This window comes from Elephas maximus, chromosome X (genome assembly GCF_024166365.1).
Source record: "Elephas maximus indicus isolate mEleMax1 chromosome X, mEleMax1 primary haplotype, whole genome shotgun sequence".
Taxonomy (NCBI): domain Eukaryota; kingdom Metazoa; phylum Chordata; class Mammalia; order Proboscidea; family Elephantidae; genus Elephas; species Elephas maximus.
In genome coordinates this window covers 93,358,273-93,370,089 of record NC_064846.1, presented here as the reverse complement: position 1 = coordinate 93,370,089, position 11,817 = coordinate 93,358,273, and the positions used below count along the sequence as shown (strand labels likewise).

At 39.9% G+C, this 11,817-nt stretch overlaps 1 protein-coding gene across 1 annotated transcript; it reads right to left on the bottom strand.

Annotated features, from left to right (window-relative positions):
* Positions 1-4,627: 4,627 nt before the first annotated feature.
* Positions 4,628-10,455, bottom strand: NEXMIF (neurite extension and migration factor). The gene is made up of 3 exons (XM_049873289.1): positions 10,377-10,455; positions 5,322-9,693; positions 4,628-4,721 (listed from the first exon to the last, which is right to left on the bottom strand). The coding sequence occupies exons 1-3, from the start codon at positions 10,453-10,455 to the stop codon at positions 4,628-4,630; spliced, it is 4,545 nt and encodes a 1,514-aa protein (XP_049729246.1).
* Positions 10,456-11,817: the final 1,362 nt, after the last annotated feature.

Here is an 11,817-nt window from a genome sequence, read left to right as displayed (position 1 = left end):
CTTTAGTGTCTTTAGTATCTCTTATTTACCCAGGTACTGATTTTAAAAGCCTCACTCACACCTTAAGCTTTGTACTAAGCCTCTCTTTCTTACACTGTCCTTCTTCAACGCTTTACCCCTTAGTTATGATTGTGAAACCAGTTCACCTCAAGTATCATGTAGCTGCAATAGCAGCTCCGCTTCATGCCTGTAGCTATTGATTTTTTTTTAAATGCTCTGAGTAAAAAATGTGCCTTAAAGGGTAGCCTGAGTACTGGCATCAAAATAATCCCATGCTGGCTGAGGACCGTCAAGATGGTGACAGTATTTCTGAAGTTAAAGAGCCCAGCTAATTTTTTTTTTCCCTCTTATTCAGGTCTTTGAGGAACCTTTACAAAATCCCTGGCCTACATTGTGTTGACAAGATCCCTATTTGTTACTAAATGTTTGGTTTCAGTACTAAACCTTCTAAACATAACTATAGGCTTAGTGAATTTTATCATTAGAAAAAAACAAACTTCACATTATTTTTGTTTTATAAAAAGGACATATTTCTGTAGTGATGGGCAGTCATTAAAAAACCCCTAAACAAAAACTAAACCCCCTTAGTTAATTTCTCAACAATACAGGAGAAAACAAACATTTCTAGTTCTAGCACTAGTTAAGACTAGCTAGTGCTCCATTCTTCTCTTCAATGCAGAAGCCTTAGCTCTCTTCAATTCTTGGAACTGTTCTGAGAGCATCTTTAAATTGAAGATGTGGTGGATCTGCATCAGATTGTTCAGCTCAGTAAGAGTAAGCCTGGTTACGAGGTCCTTGGATATGGTTTTTCTCCTTTAGGCAGTAAATACTAATTGGAACTCACTAAAACAGAAATTCACTAGGACTGCAAAACCTCACATAACAGGACACAGGATGCTAGCCAGAGTTGTTTACAGTTTGTGTAGCATCCTTTATGATTCTCTTTCTTAGACATATATATATTCCCTCCCCATACAGATGCTTCCCAGAAAGTAAAAAGGTCAGGTAAGGTGAAGGTTGTCACAAAAGTCCACCTAGCACCAAGGACTTCAAGAAGATGGCTGAAGAAGTGATGGTCAAGGTAGTGTACGAGGTTTGAAAACAGTTGGGAAAAGTAAGGCCTTAACACGTAACTGTACAGAGCAACAACAACAACAAAAGTCCGAAAGGAAAGCTGGGAGGAAGCAGCATATGTGAGAAAGCTAGTATATGACACTGGAGAGCCAGAAAGTGTCTAACCACTGGATCAAGCCGGTCACCACAGCCCTGAACACAACCTCCAAGGTCTTGAAAAATCTTGGGTCAGAACCACTGTTTCAACACCCAGCTCCATGTTGTATAACGCCTAGCAGGGCAGAAAGAAGATCAGACCTATTCTTAACAGATATTCAAAGAAAAGGAGTTTCCAACTTTCCTCAGCCATTTTGTGTGGATGCATGTATGTTTAAGATTAGGTTTGAAAATGGCCAAAGAAATTAAAGGTGATTAAGAACGGGAAGGTTTAACCCTGAACTTCAGGAAGAAAGCAGCCTGGCTAAAGGTTCTTATAAGTTTCTTATTTGAGGAGGTGGAATAGGTGATCATTAAAGAAGAAAAATTCTGAGACCAAGGACTGAGATTAAGTAAGAAGAATAAGAGGAGAATACCACTTCCAAGAAAGTAATCATTAAATGGGACCCTGGAGGGGAGGCATTAATAGGCATTAGCTTCTCAAAGAGAAGTTAGAAAGGTGTGGTAATCAAGAATTTCAGACCAAGGGAAAATTCAGAATTTCTGACTTGAGATATTAGTTATAGGACAAAATACTGTTTTTACATCACTCCACTAAGCAGCTGGTTGAGTAAGGAATCTCCAAAAAGTATGTCTACTATGTTGCGACAGGAAGAAAAAGAATTGTGAGAGCAGAGAAGGGACCAACAGAGCCCTAAAAACTGACAAGCTCAGAACATAACATACTGAGAAGGATGTTAAGTGCAGTCAAGAGTATAAGCACCTTTTGCCCTCAGTCCTTGTCCCCTTGCTCATTTCTCAAACTCAGTTTCTTGTTCTGCTTTGTACAAAGTGATTGATTATGCATCACTAATCTATATGTTAAACAACATACAACATACTGCAGGCCAATAAAAAAGGTGCTTTAGAATGCTGATTCTCTTGGGGGGAAAGGGATGTTCCCTGCCCTCGAATTGGCCCTTAACTGTTTCCACAGGAGTAGCTGAAAGAGTATCCATTCTAAAGGACTCATGACAGTAAGTTCTGACAAGGAAATTTTTTGTTTCCAACAATTCCAGGTTGTCCTCCTACCCCACCTCCACCCCATACTGAGAAAAACTTGGACAACTGCTCCCATTTTTATTTTTATAAAAACACATTGTATTTGTGGGACATTTTCTTTATTTCTTCTTTAATTGCCACATTTTTTATTACATAGAAAGCACTCCATTCCTGTCAGCCAGGAGGTGACTATGAGGTCTGGAGCCTTGGGGATCACGATATAGGCAGAGTTGGTGATTCCAAGCCAAAATTCAGCTGCAAAACAGAACAAACAAAAACAAAACAAAAGGAAGACCAGTTCCTAGTAACCAGCCATAGCATTTAGTACAAACAGCTAGCTATCAGAGTAGAGAAATAGAAAAAAGTGTTCCAGTTTGATTACCCCCCCTTGGCTGGCAGCTGTAGAACAGGAGACATCTTTCATCCGGTACCTTTCCATTGAGTAATTTTCCAAAACTCACTGCACACAGGGTGTCAAAGTCTAAGAATGGGCCTGAACCAGTCTCACAAAGAGCTTCTCACCCACTTGCCCCCACAGACACAAGAGATTGATGCTGAGAACACACACAATCAAAATGAACAACACAGGCTTGTTCATTTTACTACCTATCTGTAAGTAGTAGAGCAGGCTGGTGAAAGGAATCATGGACTGGAAAGTGCGTATACTTATGTATGTGATTGGCTTCCTTCCATTTCTCTCTTACTACTTTCAAATGTTGCTTCTTTGTGAATATATTTAGGTGGCAATGACTAGGTAGGTCCATATTTTCCTTAAAATTTTCGTTTTGAAACATCTTTCTTTTTTTTAATCCCCCTTTACCCCACCCACTTATTCTCCACCCTCCCATCCCCAGCCTATATATTCCCAAGTTAACAGATTAGTAACAATATTAGTAAGAATAGTAAGAGTAACAACAACAACAACCAACAACATTAATAATATTAATTCCCTATATCTGTATAGCACTTTACGATCTACAAAGCGCTTTCACATCCATTATCTCATCTGTGCCATAATGCACCAGTCATAAGACACATTGGCCTTCAACTGTGCAAGGAAAATAGATCAAATGTTAGAAGTCAAGTGGTGAAATAAAGGGGAAGAAAAGGCTAGTAGTATGGAATGCTGGAGCTGTGAAATTAAAAAAAAAAAGTGAGGGGAAGACTGAATTTAAAAAGAGATTTTTTTTTTATTTATATAAAAAAATTGAGATTTAAGTTTAGTGTGTGGCATCAAATATCAGTCATCCTCAGACCAAGTATATATGGCTCAAATTAGTTGTTACCACAAAGTGTTCAGCTTCTCTGATATTATATATACTTAACTCATAGGAAGAAACATTTGGTTGAACTGAGATGCCTTAACGTTTTCTTTAAATGACATTGGCATTGCAAGATTAAACATATAAAGAACACTAAAGCCATGATTGAGTGCACTTTTGACAAAATTGGAATAAAACATTCAGGGGAACTATTTAAATAAAAGAAATCTATGTACTTCTTTTATCATTCATGTTGCTTTTATAGCTATTTTGTAATTTATCCCAGACTATTATAAAATATATAAAACTGAGATATAAAGTTATCAGCAATATAACTTTTCACTTTAAATAATTTTCAGCTACAGATTTTGCTTTTAGAAAACAAACTTTCAAAGCAGCTGTTTTGTTAACTTGTAAAAGGTTCTGTAAATGCATATACTTGAGTCCCTGATGGACTTAGCTGCGACTTTCAGGCTTTCCCAACATTTTAATCCTTAGACAATAGAACAAACAAACCTTCATTGTGCCTTGTTTAACTGTTCATATTTTCAAACAGGACAGGTAGAGTTTAAAACTTTAAAATAATGTACGTACGCATATATATTTTTAAGATTAATTAATGGGCTTTAAACTGTGTGGTGAATCTGTGAGATGAGGTAAGGAAATTTGGCACATTTCAAACAGTATTCTTTAAGTTTTAGTAAATTGTGTAACAACATATTTTCCCACTGTGACCTACAGGTGCTATTCACAGAAGTGGGGGTGGGTAATAGCAAGAATCACTGGAATGTTTCTAGTAAATCAACAGGGACACGCTCCCCAAATACAACCAAATGTTGATATAGAAGTAAAAATATATACAGTACAGTCACTTATTTGTAGTTTGGCACAATGTTTTCCATTTTTTCCTTGTGGGTAAATAGTGCATAAACTACTTGTGCAACTGTATGACTTTTTAAGTCTTTTACACAGAACATCAGATTAAAGTTTGCTTCCAAAGACTTATTCCCACAATTAAAAATTCTTTTTTTAAAGCACTTACATGTCAACATACATACCACAAGGCATATTTTGAAAGAAATAAAAGACAAACATCAAATGTCTTTCTGGAAAATGCGAGTCTCTTCTTCAAACACAGGTAAAACCCAAACTGTTGTTTCTGCTTTTAGGAGATTGTAGTCGGAATCCCTGCAGAAAAATCAAACAATTTATGCCATCTTAGTTAGCTTTTGTGTATGTCCCACAAAGGGATCATACAATCTAAATTTGTTTACATCATACTAGATGCCGTATGATGCAAAAAAAAAAAAAAAAAAGATACAAATAGAGGGCACTAGAAAGCACTCCAAACTGACACATGATGAGATTTTATTTTCCAACTAATGCTCTTTTTGTTTCAATGATCTTGACTTTTTGTCTACATACCTTTTAAGTTCTGTTGCTCAAAATAGTGCAAAGCCCTTTCCTTTCCAAATTCATTCGAGAGCATATTTTAGTAGTATTTTCTTAATAAGTAAAAACTACTGCTGAATAGTACGAAAAAGTAGCCTTGTTAGAACTTATCCCTAGCCAAGCCAAAACAAAATTGCCCAATCTTTTGGGTGGCCTGAAGGTACAGGGATTTCCATGCATTTTTTCTTTTCTTTTTAATTTGAAAAAGAAGGGAATGGGACAGTTTCTTTCATGCAAACTTTTGCTTTCAAGAGGGAAAAAATGAGGGACCGCAGGCTTAGCAGGTGGTAGGAAAGCTAAGGGTACATCATCTCAGCCATTTTGGTGCAGTATTACCTCAGTTTTTCAAAAGAAGCTGTCCCAGCCTCATCCTTGTAGACCTGTTCTCGCTCCATGCGCTTTCCCTTATACTTTTCATCTCTCAGGGCCTTGGAGCTGGATTTGTGACGATATAATTTTTTGTGTGTTGGTCCATTATTACCTAAAGTGCTCAGGTTATTATACTTTTTATCAAAGAAGGCGGGGCAAGAATCCTCGTTATAACCAGGTATGTTTGCACGGCCAGGATCACCTATTGCTGCTTTCCCATTGCTTTTGCTCATACCTTTGATTGACCTGTGATTCTTAGTGGTTCCTGGGGACCCACTGTTGACCTTTTTCTTATATTCCTGTGGTGTCCCAGCCAATATTTTGAGGGTTTTTAATTTTAGACTATTGGACTCAGGAGAGTATAATATGTTGGGGTCCCCATGGTGCTCCATGGGTTCCCAAAAGGGCTCTATGGAGGCCATCATGAATCTCTGTACATCTGCCATACCAGAGGCAATGTTGGACAAGATATAGGAAGGCTCCTGGAACTCCCGTTGGTCGTCATCCAGGAGGCTGTTGGTGCTGGTGACCATACTCATATCACTCCAGCCTGAGCTGCTCTCTTTTCCCAAAGCCCAGTCTCCAGAAAGTCCCTTCTGACTCGGCATCTTCATAGAGGCCATAGGACCACCATGTTGGATACATTCAGCCAATGTCTTCCCACTGGAGGCTGTGTTGTTAATTTGGCCTCCTCCACGGCCAATGCCAATTTGTATTTTCTCTCCATTGATTGCAGCCATGTATTTTCCTTTCTTTGTTGACTTAGAGACCTGGCGGGAGGTTTTGCTAGGTGGCTTTTCAATCCCTTTGCTGTTGGCTTTGGGGGATTTTTTCCTGGTGTTTTTCTGAGAAGAGGTTTGGTTCACAGCCCCACTCTTGCTGGGTGAACTTTTCTTTCTTGATTTTGACACTTTGTTATTGGTGCTAATTTGACCAGATGGCTGATTAAATGTTGACAGGCAAGGGCTTTTTTGGAGCAGGCTGACAGAGTCCTCATCATTGAACATATGGAATTGAAAGTGATGGTTATTTAAAGTAAATCCATCATCCACTTGGACCTGCTGTGAAAGGGTATTGCAGTCCCATTTGATTTTATCCATGTTGCCTAGTGGTCCTGGGACGCCCTCTTGGAATCCTTTCAGCGTTTCTAGTGTTTTGATACTCTCACACCTGGTAATTTGAGGGGAAAGGCTAGGGGTGTCAGGTGGGGACATCTCTGAGAGGGAAGAGTGGCGGAATTTGTCAGGAGTGAAGTTGGAGATATCCAGGAGGTCAGCGGACTCCTTTAGTGGTGTTATCTCATCAATGCTCTGCTGGATCACCAGCTTAGGGCTGCAATGGGCCAGGAAGTCATCGGTGACGTCAGCATCAGCATCCTTTTCACAGGACATCACGCTTAAGGAGCAATAATTACTTGAGCTGACGGAGAGTGAAGCCATTGAATCAAAGCTAAAGAGCCGACTATCATCCATACTGACCTGGCCCTGCTGGAAAGGAAAGCAGATCTCTCCATTATTAAAGTGACATAATTGATAAGAGCCATCAGATGGGAGCTGGGTGTCTTGCATGGAGCCATATAGGACCTTGTTGCAACTACTGCCACCACTGTGGAGGCAGATTGGATTGTATGTTGTAGCTGTGAGGTTATTTTCCATTGAGACTACTTGGGAGACTCCAAATTTACTGGATTGGGTTGAAACTATCTCCCTTGAGACTTCAGCCATGAATTCCTGGGGGCTAGAAGTAGCCTTGTTGGTCCACACATTCCCATAGGTGCTTGATTCCATTTTGAAGTTATGGGGTGACTGCTGCAGCTCAGACTCAGAGGGTGAGGGGAGCACACAGTCCTGGGTAGGCTGGAGAGGTACAAATGATTTTTCTGTTTGAGTGAGAGTGCCATCATTCTGCTCTGGAGAATGGTGGGTGAAGTATGAGATACTGGTATTATTCGACAAGTCAGAAGCATCTAACAATGTTTGCAGATATCCTCCAGGGATAACAGGTATATTGGTGGCAACATTAGCAGATGATAGAGGCATTTCAGAAGAGCAGGTGGTTGGTAGGAATGTGGAATTCTTAGCAACCTTTGCCTCATGAATTTCAGATAGATGGGAACTGTTTGAGGTCCCAGGAACAGCTTCATTCTTTAAATTGGCCTTGGAGGATTGGTCTTCCAAAAGAGGGCTCATTTGAGCAATTGGCTTGTTTTCTTGCCCAGCTTTGATTTTCTTGGATTTTAACCTAGCTTCACTTTTAAATTTGATTTTGTTGAGCACTTTCCTCTCAGGTCCCTTAAACTCTGTGTCTTGAGCTTTGACTTTCACTGAGTCAGGGCCTGTGATGTCATTTAAATGTAATCCATTTGTGCAGCTTGGGGTAGTCAGAGCTGTGGGCTTTAGTGTACCTTTCAGGCATCCATCTTCTTTACGGTTAGTTTGCTTCTGATCATTGCAGAATGAAACCTGCTTACTACTTGTTGAAGCTTCCATGGATGGGATTCTTTGAATCCTGTGCCTGTTACCATGTTTAGATTTTCGTTTGCGAGCAGGTGACAGGAATGACACCTCAAAGCTACCTGGTTCAAAGCTTTGCTTTTGGCATAAAGATATCTTGATGGAGTCTGTGTTGTTATTTCTCTGCTTCTTCTTCTTCTGCCAGAAGCCCTTCAAGGGGGCCAGCTTGGAGTATTTGTTGAGCTGATTCTCACTCAAATTCACTGTTGTCTCACTGGCGTCCACCTTACCCAACTTCACCAGCATGTTCTTCTCACCTTTAAAGCGATTGATGATGATATATTTGATAATAACAGGGGGCTCTTTACGGGTTACTTTTCTTCTCTTCTTGGGGCACCATTCATCATCATCTTCCTCTTTAGAACCACCTGGCAGCCATTCCTTCCTCTCATTTATTTTTTCACCCTCTAGTGAGTCGACATCATATAAATAATCTTCACTGTATCTGACTTTTCTCTTGGCTCGCAGCCCATAGTTCTGCTGGGAGGAGGAGCTACCAGAATTAGTGTCCCGAGCCATATAGCGGCTACAGTCCTTGATCTCCCCCATGGCATCATATGAGACCTCAATGAAGGAGCTGTCATCACTGAAATTCACCGATGCCTCTAAAGAATTAATAAGCTGGCCCTGCTTTGAATTTTTAAAGTGTTCTACCTCAGTCTCACTGCATGGTTTATTTAAGGCAGGTTTTTCTCCATTCTCCTTTCTGTCTTTTTTTTCTACATCTTTGTCTTCCTGCCCTTCTTCTTTGTCTTTCTTTTTGTCCAAGTTTTTATCTTCCTCCCCCCAGATAATGCTCACATCAGGAACCTTGAATTGAGAAAGATCGCTGCTCTGCTTCAGGGCCCCACTCTTAGACTCCCGCTTGGGACAGGTAGTAAAGACACTAGGAAAAAAGTTGAATTGGGCATCTTCCTGCATCAGAAGGGTGGTCTTGTCTCGAACATTGTCCTGGAAGGACTCATATCGAATTTTCAGGGAGCAGACATCACTGCCCAGTGTTGACTCATCATCATCAAACATGTAGTTATCCACGTCTTCTTCAGAGAATAGGTTGACCGAGAGCTCATTCTTGGAACAGAGGTCGAGCAGTTCAATCTTACTTTCACTGATGAAAGTCTCAAAGTAACCCCAGTCCTGATTGGAATTTGCAAGCAAAGCTTCTTCTGTATTGCACTTATCCAACAGTAATGCCTCATAATAATTTTTCTGAGTTGGATCCTCCAAGTCGATGTCAGGTTTCTCAGCTTCTCGTTTATCTCCTGCCTTTGATTTGTGCAGGGGGAAGCTTAGGAGCTGGTCTGAGAGCAGCTGCTCTCCGTATTTTATGTTTTCTCCGGCGTTAATACATTGAATCCCTATATCAGAGACTGCACATGTTTCATAATCCCTACTTAGATCACCAACTTTCAGGCTGATCCCTGGCTCAGGATCTACTGCATCCTTGGATTCCATGAAGCAACCCAAGCAAGTCCGGCTTGGTTGCATGAGGCAATCCCCATTCAGAGCTGACATGCCTGCAGGCTCCATTATAGCAAATGGTGCTTTCTCACACTCATTGGGCAGTGACCATGTGTTCAGGCCCTTTGCAACACCAGATGTGAGGGAGATGGCATTCACAGAAGCACTATCAGCAGCATGTTCAGGTGGTTCAATCAGGTTCAGAGGAGAAGGAGGGCTCTGTACACAGGGTTTCTTAGCGGGCAGAGGCAGGAGACTCCTGGGATACATCAGGGTCTCTTTTTGTACTGCTTGTAGAGGCTGGATTGGTGCTGCAGCTTCTACAGCTGCAAATGACTTCATTGCCACATCCTGGTCTTCTGAGTCTAGAGAAAAGAAAAATAAATGACAGGAATAAAGTTAAGGGTCTTAGACCAGACTCATTAACACTTTTTCCCTTGTTAAGTTTCTGGCTCTTGATCTTGTTATATAAACTAAGCCTCATCTTCTCTAGCTTTAAAAATAGAAACCACTAAGTTAAAGAACAATTTCAATTTTCTATTGAACATTCATGTGAGTAAAAAATAATTATTATTTAGGCTCAGCTTTTTCCTCAGAAAAAGACAGAGCCCTCCTCAGAAATTAGGAAAGAACTGGGCTACTTGATCAATTGGAATGTCAAGGCTTTCCAAGTGGGAAAATGCTCAGAAGGGACATTCATGGTTTTGAGCCAAGAGTCTCAGTCCCATTCTTCAGATCCACGTTCTGGAAACCCTCTTTAACCCCTCCATTGAATTCCAAGCCTCACATTAGAGTACATTTGTAATTCACTAGGAATTTTGAGGAATTTAGGTATTCATCTGACAGAAATGATTTGGGAGCGGAAAGGGGCTAGATTAATTAACCTCTTAGAGATCCTTTCAGCACAATTAGTGATTTGGTGGGATAAAGATTAACACCAATCTCAGAGGCATCCTAGGCTCAACCTGTCTCAACTTTGTGGATTCTGAAATTCATAGTAATAACAAAGTACTACTGGGAGAGATATTCTACAATTAAATTCCCTTACCATTTTCTTTGACCCCATTAATCAGAATGTTTTCTCCATTGGCTGAGGCAACAACAGCCTTATCTTGTTGGTTATCCATGAATGTAGTAACCTCTTATTCTTTCATTCCAAGTCCAAATGCTGTCCAACCTGCACATTTCAAATATATAATATCAGTCATTAAATTTGTTTTACTCTGTGTTTTAATGTTATTTCAACTAGAAGGGTCTTAAAAGGTTCATTGAAATTTACCTGTTTCCAGACTGGCTTCATTAGGCTATTGTTTTTGTTTCACAGTTTATACTTCCCATATAAATCAATTTGGAAACTCACACTTCATTCATACATTCTAAATCCTTCTATCCCTTCGAGGTCAGCATGGTATTCAAAACTGAAATCTGAGGAAGCAGGCAAACTTACACTTTATATTAGATACTAACAAATTTAACCTAATCATGGTTGCCCAATTAGGAAAGATGCAGGGTCCAGACTAACCTGAGATGAGGAGTGTGTGCATATGGAGATTGGCTTTATTTCAGTTTGCTTCATTTCTACTTCAAATTATTAGAAGCTCTTCAAAAACAAGCCAATTCATACATACACACTTATATACAACACACTCAGATTTTCTCTCTCTGTGCCTTAAAATCTGACTACTAAGAATAAAAGAGATAGAGAATTCCTTGGTTTCTTGGCTTTCATGACTTTAACTCTGACTCTGACAGGTATTTCTCCACACCCACTGCAAGGTTTTTAAATGGGACTGCAAAGAAGACTTGGAATTTATGAAAAGGTTCCAGCATTATCTGATACTTTTAGGGTATAATACACATATCCATAGCCCCTTACCTCCTGCCCACCTACCTGAGTTGTAGGTAATTGCAAAGTGATAGAAGGAGAAGGAGCCACCTGATGTGGGGGCTCCCACCATGTGCCACTATAACATCTATAAACCCCGTATTACAACCTCCCTTTCCCTAGACCTATTCCCCAGCGAGGAACCCATCCTTTTATCGAAAAGCGTAGACTACATTTAGCCAAGCAGATATCACAAGAATCTCTACTTTATACTCATTTATCAGATTACATGCATATACTGGAAAAGGTGGGTGGGTCCAGTACTGAGGGAACAAGAAACAGTCAGCTGACACAATTTCACATGATTCAATATATAAAATATTTTATCTATCTGGGCCTATTTCCTTACCTATAAAATAAAAAATATGCATTAGGCAATCTTCCATTTTAAAAAAGTTACGTGATTCCCAGTTTCCCTAACATTTATATATCAGAATTACCAAACTTTTATAGAAGATCTGACTTGAGAATAGCCAATAACCTTGGGTACCAGAAGAAAGAGAAAGAAATATTTACTTCCTACATTTACACAGAAAGAAGGACTGGATTTTCTTTTTTTTAAGGTAGAGAGGAATGGATACCAAAGCCCTGATCTTTTGGCAGG

Coding starts and splice junctions, on each gene's coding strand:
- NEXMIF (XM_049873289.1), bottom strand. CDS start 10,455: ATGGATAACCAACAAGATAAGGCTGTTGTTGCCTCAGCCAATGGAGAA. Junction 9,694..10,376: donor TAATGGGGTCAAAGAAAATG/GTAAGGGAATTT, acceptor TCTTTTCTCTAG/ACTCAGAAGACCAGGATGTG. Junction 4,722..5,321: donor GCTTCTTTTGAAAAACTGAG/GTAATACTGCAC, acceptor ATTTTTCTGCAG/GGATTCCGACTACAATCTCC.